This window comes from Mesitornis unicolor, unplaced genomic scaffold, assembly GCF_000695765.1.
Source record: "Mesitornis unicolor isolate BGI_N332 unplaced genomic scaffold, ASM69576v1 scaffold10056, whole genome shotgun sequence".
Taxonomy (NCBI): domain Eukaryota; kingdom Metazoa; phylum Chordata; class Aves; order Mesitornithiformes; family Mesitornithidae; genus Mesitornis; species Mesitornis unicolor.
Window position 1 is genome coordinate 4,372 of NW_010190267.1, and position 14,145 is coordinate 18,516.

At 41.2% G+C, this 14,145-nt stretch overlaps 1 protein-coding gene across 1 annotated transcript in view; it reads left to right on the forward strand.

Moving 5' to 3' along the window:
- Nucleotides 1–12,762: 12,762 nt before the first annotated feature.
- Nucleotides 12,763–14,145, forward strand: part of BEGAIN (brain-enriched guanylate kinase-associated) — a gene marked incomplete at its 5' end in the record, with an annotated part of 8,806 nt that continues 7,423 nt past the window's right edge. The window contains one exon of the mRNA XM_010186353.1: nucleotides 12,763–12,870. Coding sequence (XP_010184655.1) covers nucleotides 12,763–12,870 — 108 coding nt within the window. The remainder of the gene's footprint in view (nucleotides 12,871–14,145) is intronic.

Genomic DNA, 14,145 nt, shown 5'->3' on the forward strand with positions numbered 1-14,145 from the left:
AAGTCATAAAAAAATGTCATCAACAAAAAGCTGAGGACAAAGTCAGAATAATTACATTAAAAGCTTCCCTGAATTTAAAACTATGTTGCTAGAAATACTTTTGAACAGTGAGATGGAAGGTGGAAGGAATCAGAAGGCAAGCAATAGGAGGAGAAGAATAGGGACTTTTCTAAAGCAGTGCCTTTGCATCTGGCCTCTGACCTTTAATTTTGTGGGGGTTTTCTCTGACAAATATTTCCTATTCCTTCCCAAACCTTATATTTAAAAAGAGTCCCCCTAAAGTTCCTTCCTAAGAACAAAGCCACAAGCATCAACCAGCACTGTTCTCAACCACAAGTCTATTCTTTTTACGTCTTTTTCTGACATTTTTAGGGCCCCAAAATCCTGTGCAATTCTTATATTTCCCATAAGCCAATGAAGCGTTACTCTTTACAGTGAGAGAGGATTTGGTTATGGCATCTAAATCTCATTTTCTAAACGCCAGAGAATAATTTACGTATCAGGTTTCAAGGCCTTTTCGTATTCACTTGGAAGGAAGAAAGTAGTTGTCAAATGTTTTCAGCATCCATGATTGAAGGACCATCCCCTAGAGAAGGGAAAAAAGCAAATTTCAAAAAAAAAGCAAATTAAAAATGATTTGTTTTAACATTATGTGTTCAATTTTGTGTTTTAGTTTGGTTTTGGGCTTTGGGCTTTGTTTTTTCTTTTTCTCAGCGAGCTGCATCAGAAAGTAAATGAATTAGTTATAAACAGTAATTAACTTTTGGAGCAATGTCACTCGACAAACACCAGTTAAAAAAAGAAATTGAGTCTGTTAAGGTTAGACTAAAAAGCTCATTACAGACAGAGTAGCCATCTCTGATGCTTTGCAGCAGAATTTTTCAAAATCACTTGGTGTAGCACCCAGAGATACACTACATACTTCTGCTGTTGGGGTACCTCAACACTCAGGGTCAGTAGCAGTGGGCAAAGTCCCCCCATCGAGTCTTCCTTGTCCAAATGTGAAGCAGCTCCCTCTTGACTGTACTAAGCCCATCACATTCTGACACCAGCTTTGAGGTGAAAGATGTTTCCTCATGACTCAACTGAGGCATTTGGTGCCACTTCAAGTCCTTACCTCGTCACATGGACCAGCAACCAGATGAGCATCTTTCCCTCTTCACTCTTACAAATTGATAAACATTAATGAGGTCACCCCTCAGTCTCCTCTTCTCCAAGCTGGGCCTCTTGAGCTTGGAGCAGAGGAGACTGAGGGGTGCCCTCATTCCTGGGGATCCATTTGGAAAGGGCAGTGTCAGGAGGAAGGAGCCAGGCTCTGCTCTGGGATGGCCAATGCCAGGACAAGGGGCAATGGTCCCAAGCTGGAGCACAGGAGGTTCAAGCTGAAGATGAGGCCAAAGTTTGTGAGTGTGAGGGTTATGGAGCATGGCCCAGGCTGCCCAGAGAGGTTGTGGAGTCTCCTTGTGTGGAGACACCCAAAGCCCTGGCCGTGTTCCTGTGTGACTGCTCTGGTGATCCTGCTCTGGCAGGGGTTGCACTGGGGGAGCTTTCCAGGTCCCTTCCAACTCCTGACATTCTGTGATTCTGTGATTCTTAGCAGGAGGCACCACTCTTGTGTCACACTTTGCTTTAAGTCAGAACATTTTTTACTACTGGCAATACAATTTTCAAATTCTATAGAAACTACAGACAATGTTGAGCAGTATGTCTTAGGGAACACTTGCAAAAATATTTTGTTTTTAAAAAAACCAACAGCCTACATAATCTTCAGACTTAAAGTCCTGGAAGAACTGGCTGAGCAGATTCCCAGTTTTCTGCTCCGAGCTGAATTAAAAATACACACTAATGTGTTAAGCTGATGTTTGTTTTAAAGAAGTCTCTGAATGATGGGATAATTCCGCAAGGTTAAAAAAATAATGCTGACTTGTACCAATATCCAAGAGGTCAAACACAGAATGGAGTAAATAGAGGTTGTACCAAACACAAAGGGATTGTTTACGATGTTCACTTACTGGAAAAATAAATCACAGGGGTATAAATAATGGAAGTCAACACATTTTTATGAAAAAATGTTAAATAAACCACAATTTCTTTAGCAAGGGCAATCGAGTAGAAACATTTGGATAGTAAGACATGACAAGTACCACTTCAGGGATTTTGATTAAAAAACAACCATGAGACAGTACCAAAAGCAGTTAGTGGATGGGTTGCAAAATTACTAAAAGGCACCTCAAAAAGTAGCAGGCACTGAGGTATTTCCATTATAAAATAATCTTTTCAGAGGGCGGGATTAGGATGGCCCAGTGACTGGTTCAGTTCCCAGCATTAATCAATGTTTTCAGCAGTGTCCTAAAAGTAAACATAAAATTATTGCTGATAAAACGAGATAAAAAGGATTAGTGACTTTGTTAAATGGTGATAAATTAGTGCCCATTCAGTCAAAATATGTTTTCCCTTGGACAGTTAGAAGTAGAAAATCTATGGAGATGCTTTACAGACCATATCCAAAATACAGGGAGAGGGAAGTGGAGGAAGAGGGGCTGTACTTGAGCAAGTGGGCATGGTGGGGTTGGGTTGACGGTTGGACTTGATGATATTGGAGGGTTTTTCCAACCTGAATGATTCTGTGCTTCTATAAAGCAGTAACTCAGGGAAGATCAATGACTCTCAATGTCATCGGTTGAACGATTCCCAGCAGCACACCATGACAAAGACAACAAATACAGTATTTGTATAACCATGGAAAAAGTTGATGATAGAATAAAATGATGATTTTGCCACAGTTTTCAGACAAGGGAAACTCCAGTCTGAAGACAGGGGATGAAGCCCTGATATTTTTTAAAGGGTGTGGAAAATCACTCAAGCTGAAAAATAAGGCTGAGAAGGAAGGAAGCTGCCTCAGCAAGAGACTCAAGGAGCTCACTTGTTTAGGGTGGTGAAGAAAGTCAACTGACTTGTATAAATGTTTTCCTAGGGAGAAAATGCTAATTATCAGAGAGGTTTTTAATCAGACAAAACAAGAATGATGGCTATGCACAGGAACCTATGTGTAGTGGGGAAAAGTGTTTGCAAATGAGACAGAAAGCTCCTGTTACCCAGCGACGTAGCACATGCTCCATTCCTTGAGGTTTTCCCATCAAAACTGGTGTGGCAACGGCTCACTTCCAATCAATTTACCGAAAGCACATCTCAGCTCGATTCACCCTAGTTGCAATATCTCTTCATGCTGCTTTTCCCTGGGGACAGTTGCAGACCCAGAAAAGCGAGCTTCCCATGAATTACAAGACTTATGTCTTGGGAGATATGGATTCAGTCCTTGCCTCTGCCAAACATGATTTGTATGGCATTGAGTAGTTAAAGTACCTTTCGTTTTACCCAGTTTTAGGTATCTAAAAGCTAGATGTCTACTTAGCATGTATATGTCTGAAGCATTTTTGTTCTCAGCGTCTCTAACAGCCAGTGTGGAGAAGCAGGCTCTGTTGGAGAGCTGCTTCTCCAAAAAACCTCAAAAAAAAATGACTGTACAATGAGGAATTTCATGCTTTGAAGAAATCTGTATGCTGATTGAAGGAAGGCAGAAAGGTGAGTGGTTTAGACTTGAACGACGACACTCTAAACATATAAATAAGAGAAAGTCTGCCTTAGATACTGCTGAAGAGGATATTAATATTTATAAGCTGCTGTGAAAATAATACCTTAGAGACTTAATATTATTAGGGGATATATGAATAGCTATGATAAATGCTGTCGAGAAATCACAGTGTTTAAATTTTCGTAAAGCTCTAGGGTGAAGAAAAACTGAATCTTGATATACTACAGGACCACGTTCAGAGAGTGAGCCAGATCTCTGAATGTCACAAAGAAATACTGGGGGTATTGAACCCCTGTACACTTTCCTTAATGGCAAAGACAACCTCAAAGACCTCTTTCCTAAACAAACATTTTTTTGTTCCATTTTAAAGGGTTATTTTTCACCAGCCTGGCTTTCAGGCCTGAATAGCGATGTGAGGAACATACAGGAGTGAGCTTCCTATCTGTAGGAAAAAAGACACTTACATAAAAATATATCAGTGTTTTCTTTGCTTTGGATTTGATCCCAGCAGTCAGATGGGGAGGAAACGTTGTACTTCCTTTATAGTAAAGCTTAATCAGCACAACGAGAGATCCACACCACAGCCTTTCCTTACACCAGGAGTTTGCTCCTCCAACACTACTCAGCAGAAATGGTGGCCCTCAAATGAGAATTGAGCATGATGATATCTTGCAGAGCTTCAAGTGACCACAACCATGCAGCAAACATCACTCCAGCTCTCTAGGATGCTCCTGCCCGTCCCTCCACATGGGGGTTCTCAGCAATCCCAAAAAAGCACAATTAAACCCAGTAAAACAGCACTAAAACCACCACCAAAACAGCCCTGCAGAGAGCTGTGTTAGGAGGCAGAGGAACCCTGAGCAACATTTGAGCAGGATCGCAAGCAAAACTCTCTCTTTGTTCAAGCAATTTCCATAAAAACTCTTTTCTTTTTCAGACTTCTTTTCACACTACTAATTTAATGTAGTCATTATATTTGGTTATGGCAGTTTGAACTGGGATGCTGCCAGAAAGACACAGTTTAGTGGGGTACGAGGGGCTGGATATTTGAACAGAGCATTTTGCTTTAATGAACTTCCACTACTTGGCCTTGAAAAGAGCTTTTAGGGATTTTCTCACAATGTTCTCAAGGAGCTGGGGTTGGCAGGGGGGAAAAAACCCACCAAACTTTAAATAGCTTTATCCAACATGAGATTTTAGAGAGTAAATAGCAGAGAAATTTTTTAATAAAAAAGGAGGAACTAATCACACAGAAAAGGCACAAGTGCATTATGGTTATTCCCTGTACTTCACTTGCAATTCTTCAGCCAGCTTACCAAATCTTTCCAATCAATATCCCAGTTTCAAAGTATATTAAATACATTTAAGAGCTTAGAAGACTTAGAAGACGCTCACTCACTTTCCCCCAGTGGGATGAAGGGACAGAATCAGAAGGGTTAAAGTGAGAAAACCCATGGGTTGAGATAAAAACGGTTTGATAATTTAAATAAAATAATAATGAAAACAATAATGAAAGTGTTAATGAAAATAATAAGAACAATAATCACAGAATCATTAAGGTTGGAAGAGGCATCTAACATCATCCAGTCCAAATGTCTATCCAACCCCACCATGGCCACTAAACCATGGTCCCAATCCACACGGTTTTGAACCCCTCCAGGGATGGGGACTCCATGACTGCCCTGGGCAGCCCTTTCCAGTGCTTGATCATTCTTTCAGTAAAGAAATCTTTCCTTATATCCAATCTAACCCTCCCCTGGTGCAACTTGAGGCCATTTCCTCTTGTTCTATTTACCTGGAAGATGAGAACGACCCCTCACTCACTACCCCCTCCTTTCAGGAGCTGCAGAGGGGATAAGGTCTCCCCTCACCTCCTCTTCTCCACTTGAACCCCCCAGCTCCCTCATTGCTCCCCAGCATTCGGCTGCTCCAGACCCCTCCCCAGCTCCGTTGCCCTTCTCTGCCCACGCTCCAGCCCCTCAGTGTCCTTCTGGGAGTGAGGGGCCCAAAACTGACATCAGGATTTGAAGTGTGGCCTCACCAGTGCCCAGTACAGGAGCACAATCATATTCCCATATAATAATAACAATAAATTGTAATGAAAAAAAAAAAAAACCAAAGAGAGAGGAAGAAAACCCAAGCTCTGAGCCAGGCACCACTGAGCAGTGCTTGAACACAAATCTGACCCAGCAAAAACCTTTGCTGCAAAAGCATCTTGTGCATTCGGGTGCAAGTGTAAATCTAGAGAGGAAACGTCATCCTGGCTACAGGAGGGAGATAAATCAGCACCAGCTTTTCTGAGAAAGGAGTATCTTAACTCCCATTTAGCTAAACAGTTATTTTAGGGCAGCAATTACAGGGGCAAGGGAGTTTCATTTTTCCTCTACACAACTAATTATTAAGAAAGAATTTCAAAAGGTGACAGGAAATGTGAACTTTAAAATTCCTAGAACAAAGTACGAAAGAGCAAAGCACTGCAAATAGTCTAGCCTTAGTTTTGTTGCTTGGTTGGGAAGTTGTCCTTGTTGAAGTAGGCATCTCTAATTAGAGTTCACTTGCATAGTAAAAAGATCTGTAATTAGTATGAATGAACATAAGATTTCAAAGGTCAGAATTGCACTTTTTCCTTCCTAGGCCATTTTACCGCTTTACTCAGAGAAATTAATGCAACTTTCTCTTCCCAGTCCATTTAAGTAGATCCTAAGCAATATCCCATCTCCACTGACTTCTCCATTTTCACAGATAAACCAGTGTAGATAGAATATTTGAGCATCAATCAGTCATTAGAGTGACAACTCCAAGCTGCAAGGCCGATGAACCTACTTGGAGTTATGGTACTCCTCCTTCGCCACCCATTCACGTAACTTCTTTTTCTCTTTGCAAACCATTTCCTCCTTAGCAATAGCTCAGTTGAAGCCTCTATTCAGTACTATATGCTCATTTCACTATCAGCATATAATTCTGTTTTAATTATTTTGACGAGATAAAATTACAGAACAAAAAGGCCTGGAGCTATGGGAAGAGCAGAGAATCCGGTCTCTTCCCAAGCTGTCGCTTGCAGTAATCCCATGTGTTCATCATAAGAAAGGCCTGTCATTGGAGTAATATTCTTGCCACTGTCTTCTTTAAGTGGAAGAAGTCCAACATGACATAGATTTTTGCAGTAGGTAAAGCCTCCAGGACAAGGCACATCAACAACAATCCTTAATGCCACACATTTGTCTCTGAAGAGTGCAGCCTGTGCCCTTGGCAGCTTGGAAACTGAAAAAATCACTTTAAATAAATAACTAATATACCATAGACTAAATATAATGAATTAGTCATTGCTCTTTACCGTAATGTAACAGCATTCCTGAAATCCAGGCTCCATCAGCATTATGGGGAGGTGTTGAGGCAAGGATGGATATCCTGGGGATTGCTGCAGTGGGAAGCAAAGATGAGACCATGGCACATCAGGAAGTGCAACCATGGTGCTGCCACAGACTCTGCATATGTCCTTGCAGGTTCCTGCAGTTTTGTTTGTGACTTGACAAAGAATTTCCTAATAAATGGGCTAAGTATTTGGCTCCTTTTCTCTAGCTTCTTGTAAAGAATCCCCATTCAGGATTGTGGGTTCAGTGAGTTCCTAAGTGAATAATTCCTTTGGATACTCATTGTACTGTTAAACCAAGTAAGATTGTTACACAGAGAAGTAAAACAAAAGATGCAATATGCATTGAATGGCGCTCTCAGGCAATGATCAGCACCAAATCCTGCACCCCCAGGATCATATCATGAACTGGTATCAGTTAATACAGTTTCATTATTTATTGAAATGTCTTTCATTATTCTCACTTGTTCTCATCTTACCAGTTCGCTGCTTTTGTTACAATTTCTGCTCATAGGTGCAAGTGTGGGTAGGGGATATCCATAGGTAGGCTCTTAACCGGCAGATAAACTCACATAGCTGCAAAGCATTCATAAACATGCACACACAGAAATGCACAAATATTAACATGACGATCTGCAGAGCAGAAACTAACCTGCAGTAAAGCTTAAAATCATGAATTACTGCAGAGAATACCCAGTAATATCTGCGAATCTAAACCGTATTTTGTGTTTTCATTAGCCAATTGATCAAGCACATGTTATGCATATGGTCAATGGGGAAGTACTCTAAGTGGAACTGTTAACATTAAGAGTTATAACAGGAAAAAAAAAAGTTTTATTTCCACCACAAGTTTTCTTATTCTTGTTTTCCTTACATTGAGGAATATGTCCCCAGACTAGTCATCCCCACCACCCCCCTGGTTTCTATTTAAGGCTTGGTGAACAAGCGAGGTCTGTTGGTTCAAACGCTGTATTTCAAAGCCATAATTTGCTCAGCAGAGACCATGGCACACCTGGGTGGGATGAAGAGGGCACATAAGCTTGAACTAAGCTACACTCTGCCACAGTGAGAAGTTTCCACACCTGATGGGAGAGACGATTGCATCCCAACCTTCAGTTCCACAAGGGATGGATATTTGTATTTATACCTCGCCAGGACATGAGAGATGCACTGACAGATGCTGTAAAACAAATTCATCCTCACTCATCATCGAGGCACTGTCATTGAAAGATCACTGAGAACGCACGGAGCATCTGGGTGCCCTTTCTTTGTGATAGATAACACACGCTCATCCCCCATTATTAGTGTAATTATCAGTGATAATTAGATGCTGCTTCACTGACTCCAAAAGACATGCATTTACATGTACCAGCTCTAACCTGAGGACTGCTTGAAGTCTTGGTGGAATCCCAAGGAGAAACATAAGTGAATGTACACCATATTCAATGCATACCTGTTCTCTGGTTTATCAGGACCTATAGATGTAGTAATTATATAATAAATCGCATTTGCATAAGAATAGAAGCATTTGCTTCTATAGCAGATATCAGTATTTGCTGATAGCAGCAAATCCTTTTATCCTTCAAAGCATAATTTCCATGGGATTATTAAGTACCGCCTTAAAATATGCAGATCTCCTTTTGAAAGCATACTCCTATCAGCACTTGTCCACCAACTGCAACCCACAGAACAACCATAAATACATTGCAGTTGCTTAGCTGGTACCTTACAGCACCTATCTGTCATTCAGGTGTTACTTTTTAAAAGCTATTTCCAAATGAATGGTGCTGGCCTGCCTTGATTGTCACCAGTACCTTTGTATTACCATCACGGTGGCACTGAAATGCTATCCATGGAAATATTCCTTCCAGCAACACCAAGAACAGATTTCCCTTGCTGTTTTTGAAAAGGCTGACATTTCCACAGACCTGCACTGCTCATTTAAAAACTGAGGCTGATTTCCAAAGGTCTGTACACATCTCGGAGCTCCCGCAGGACAGCGGAGGTGAGGTGACAGTAAAGCAGCCTGGCCTTGAGTGTTGGCTGACGCTGTATTATGGTAGGACACGCTTCAGCTGCTGAACAGCATTGAAGGGAGACTGAAACACTACCAGAGAGACAGAAAACTTTTAGGCTGCTCCATTTCTGCTGAAGAACCGGAGTAGGAACCTTGGTGGATCCACTAGTACGCAGGAAAAGCAGATCTTTTCATCTAGCTTTCATTAGTTTCCAAAATACACTTCTCTGTTAATTATTTCACGTTGTACCAACCTACCAAAACTCATTTCACCCCACTCATACTACAGATAACAGATGCAGAGACTAGATGATACCAAACATTTTTGAAATTCACACCTTATAATTTTGTGGCTCTGTGAGGATATGAGGGATGTTGTCACTATGATAGATACAAAATAAGGTTCCACAGACAATACAGTTTATTATATCATTTGATGCTGTTGCAAAGAGAAGATACAAAATTCCTTCGTCAGATCTGAGAAGGCAGCAGTGAGGCTTATGCTAAATCCAGGCTGGAAGCAAGGGCTCCGAGTGCTTGGTCCTCCACAGATTAACATCTGCACTGTGCCCTGCTGGAGTCACCCAGCAGCTTCACTTGGGTCTGACTCAGATGTGGGCACATGATTGCAGCTCTCTCAAGTTACTCAGATGCTATGGAGGCAGGGGCAGGATGCTCTGAGCTGACTCAGCAAAGATTTCTGAGCAAAGACCCACCAGAAGCTCAGCCCATTGCAGCCGATAGCTATGGCATTTTGGAGTGGACTTCAGGAGCCCCCAGCCCAGCTGCAAGCTACTGGTGTATCAATAACACCATTAATTTCATTGTTACTGGGTTTTGAGAGACAGGTTGTTAGCAGCTGCAGAACAGAAGGCATTGCCAAAAGGAGAAAGGAGAGGTCACCAGCCATATGGAAGAGCAGGAGGAGCAAGCATCTAAAACTACCAGACATAGAAGGATCCACCAAAAGTAGTTATAAATAGAATAAGCATTTCTATTCATAATTCACAATCATAGCATTGATATTACAATTCCTGTCCTCCTTTCATCCCTTTCTGACATCTGTAACCAATGCTGAAATTACAGTTCCCCAACTGCAGCTGGAGTGCCCAAAGTTGCTGTCCCCAGTAACCAGCAATGCTTTCAATGCCGTGATCCAGCACTACCATGCCATGACTTTCAGCTGCGCCTTTTCCCCTAAGAGGGTGTCAGGTTTAAGCCTCTGTCCTCTTATTGCCATTGCTGGACCACAGTAACTAACTGGCTGAAGCCCTGAACATTTAAAGATGGACACATAGTAGATGGTCAATGTGCCAAAACCTTTCAGGGTCCCGTCCAACTTTAGGCTTCTTCATTTTGCCGCAGTGGGACAGACTTTTTGTTCAGGTCAACATCAATTTCAAGAGAAAGATGCCAATGTAGGCAGGTGGAGAAGCCTGGGACTGGACTTTCTTTCTCATTACTCCTCCTCCACAGCAATGCTGAGATGTTTATGACTTTGCTGTCTATCTGCTGACTTGTATAACATAAATCTGGACTGAAGTGAATTTTACCGTTCAACAGATATAAAGTAGTTTTAAAAGTCAGTCTTGGTCAGATACCAAGTCTGGAAAACTCAACTCAGAAGTTATCATAACTGAAATAAAACTAAATAATTCAGTCAGATTCAGCACTAAATGCAATCGAAAGGACCGTTTCCAAAGTCTGGATCTGCTGCTCTTTTATGAGTTTCTCTCTGATGAAGACTATAAATCCCTGGTCAGATGATATTTCCTGAACTGTAAAATACATTGAGTCAAGTTCAATTTGATTAGGCAAGAGCAACACTTATTGAAACCAGAGAGACACAGAGTAAAAGAAGGTCCTACAAATCAGCTGCCCTGGCATTGACGACAACTTGTCATATCAGGATTGACAAAAATCTTCAGTACAAATGGTATTTTGGAAGATTGAGTTTGTCCTCAGTGAGCCGGGATCCTTCAAATGCATGAAACTACATGGAAAATTGAGAGGGACACATTTTTTTCCAGGTACTTAGCTAGTTGGAGATGGCAATATAGGACTTGTCTACCTCATTACACAGCTAAATACCTTTGAAAGTGTAATTTTTAGCCATGCTCTCAAAGGAGACAGATTTCTAGAAGTGCACAGCTGTCCAGGAGGTTTAGAAAGCGCCTCGCTGTTTAGCTCACAATAAAATCAATGACAGTTAAGGGCCTCATAGAAAACCACATTGATTTGCCTGATTAAAAAACACAGCCCCTAAGATCTTGTCTCTTGTTAAAATCGGTGAGGTTGGAGCTCTTGCAAGCCAAGCTGTGCTTCGGCTTTCCAGGATATTGTCCCTAGGAAGCCATCAGGAGCATCTTCTGGATGGGAAGGAGAACAGGAGGTGTCCAGCCTGGACCAGCCTCCAGGTAGAGCTGGGCCATCAGGATCAAGGTCTTTCAAGAGAAGGGAATAGAGGGTCCGTATAAAAGCTGACATCAAAATATCAGTCCAGACCTTCACAAAGACACCTCGATCACATTTATAGCGGGCTGTGGGCTTGCTTAAGACCACTCGAAAAGGTGTTTTTCTTTAAATAACAATTTAGGAGGAGAGTTGCCACTTCCAATTTAATCACCCTTCTTTAACATAGCCTGGTGCGTTGCAGCTGGATAATTAACCTTGATATTCATTCGGACTTCAAAACTCACAGTTCCCAGTGCTGTCAATTAGCTGACGGCATTGAGTGCGTGTTGATGGAAGACTTTTGTGTGATCCTGGCAATATGGCATTTGGGAAACTTCGGTAGCTAACACAATCAACCTGCTGGAGCAAAAGTCCTTCACAAATGACTCGGACAATTTTTGAATGGGAAGTAAGATTGTGAATTTGCCACTGGGTTGAGTTCACAAAACAGAGAGGATGTACATTAAAGTTTCTCCTATTTTCAGTTCTTATCACAATGCTGTTTTCTAAAAAAATCCCTGCAGATAATTGGCAAATCTTGTTATCATGGCTCTGTGCAGCTCTGAGCACAAGATGCCTTGATCTCAGCTAGAAAATTCAGAAGCTACCATACTTTCTCATACTAACACAAGGATGGAGGCAGAGTTATAAATGATTGTTCCAAAATAAGTTTTTATATATAAGATGGTGCAATAAACACTGCAGTATGAAAATGGGACACAGTATGGGAAGGGCCAGTGGCACTTTGCTTTTCCTGCTGATTTCTTTGCACTTATAATAAAGAGTTACAACGTACTGGTAACAAGATTAATTTAGTGAGTAGTAAGAAGTTTGAATCAGACTGTTTTCCTGTTATCCTGCAGTGGGTCACATTCTGCTAATGAGCATTAACCCTGCAATCAGGCAAACATTCATCTCGAGGAATGAACAACCTCACTCAGGGCTTTTAAAGCCACCAGCACAGTCAACGGCTAAAAAAGAAATTGGCTCAAACGCAGCCACTTTCCTTTTTAAATGTTGTTCTTCCTCCCCAGTGAGAATGGGAACACAAGTGAAATGTTCTTGAAGGAAAAGCCAAGAGCAGCTCAAGTCCCTTGCAGGTTGGAAACCCTGGGATGAAGAAGGAATAGCTGGTGTTCAGCCGAATGCTTTTGTCCAGCTCAATTTGACCTCCACATTTTCAAAGTACTTCACCTCAACCGCTGATATTAAAAATAATATTGGTCTGTTGTGCTTTTCATTGGATCTGAGGATGACACCAACCTTTGGGCCTTTTTCTGAAGTATTCTGACAGTAGCAAAAATACTGACTACTCCATTCTCTACACAGGGTCAACATTATGAAGAGGAAAAACGGGCGTTGAGCCATGAAATAATTGCACTCAATAATCACTTAATAGAGGCCAAGGTGACAATAGATAAGTTGTCAGAAGACAATGTAAGTATTTAATTATGGATTATATTCAGACATAAATTATGCCATGCACTTCCCATGGAATTATAGAATAATGTCTTATTGTTGACATAAAATTTAACTTGACACCTCAATGGTTAAAATTTATGTTTGTTGTTCCCATCATTGAGTAAATTCAGCTCTTCTTAAGCTATGGGGTTGGGGTCAGACTTTTCATTGATATTTTTTTCCTTATGTCTAACCTAAAACTGATTTAAAAAAATAATCTAAGAAATAGCAATATGCCCACATTGATTTTGCCATGGGTTTCAGTCTAATACAGCAAACTGGCGCAAGCACATGCTCAGAGCTATTACATGGGCACATGTATGGACTGAGGATTAGTTGTGAGGGGTTTAGGCATAGTCTAGAGCTCTACATAGTCTAGAGCCAGCACAAGTGAGCAAATGGACCCAACCTGGTCACCCAGATCACCACAGGGAGAGGGAGTCAGGTTTTCCCCAGTGTGGCTCATGGGGAACTATTTTCCTATCTCTGCGGAAGGAGACAGGGGTCATCTCTGGCAATTTTCACCCTACATCTCATTAAATACCACTGAAAACCAGCACACATAATGTGACTGCCAACTAAGCTCACAAAATCCTTCCAGAGTCAAACCCAAAAAGACAGCAAAGCAAGAAAGAAAGAGTGCAGGCATTTAGTTCATTAACGTGCCATTCCCTAGACACCTAATAAAAAACTCATCTGCAGAAGACATGTTTCTGTTAGCACTTATTTTTCAGCATCTTACACTCAATCTTCCCATATTTCATATGAACTCTTACTCATCGCAGGGAGCAGTTGGTCCCATTAATTCGCCTGTTGATGTGATTTGTGCCTGTGCAATTAATAGCTTTCCAACGGAAACAAAGAGTTCACGACTTGACCCTTTACTTGTACAGAAATTGTGTTGAAACAACAGTTACTTCATAACTCTAATAGCTGTAGCTATTAACATTTAGCTATTAATGTCTACCACTAACGTGGTAAATGCAATGGGCTACATTTAGGTTTTAGAAGCCCAGGTATACATCCAGACTAAGTCAGCTGAAATCAGTGGAGTTATTTCAGATTTAAAATAGAGGAAGGAAAGAAAATTTAAAACTCTCCCGGTAAGTGTAAATGCATTTACACTGCTTCGTGGAGTCAGGTTTGAGTCCACATTTGAAGAAGCGTTTTCAATATTCAGATTTTTAAAAACACAGCCTAGACTAGACCAGAATACCAAGTACTCTTCTTCCAAGAATTATTCTGAACCGC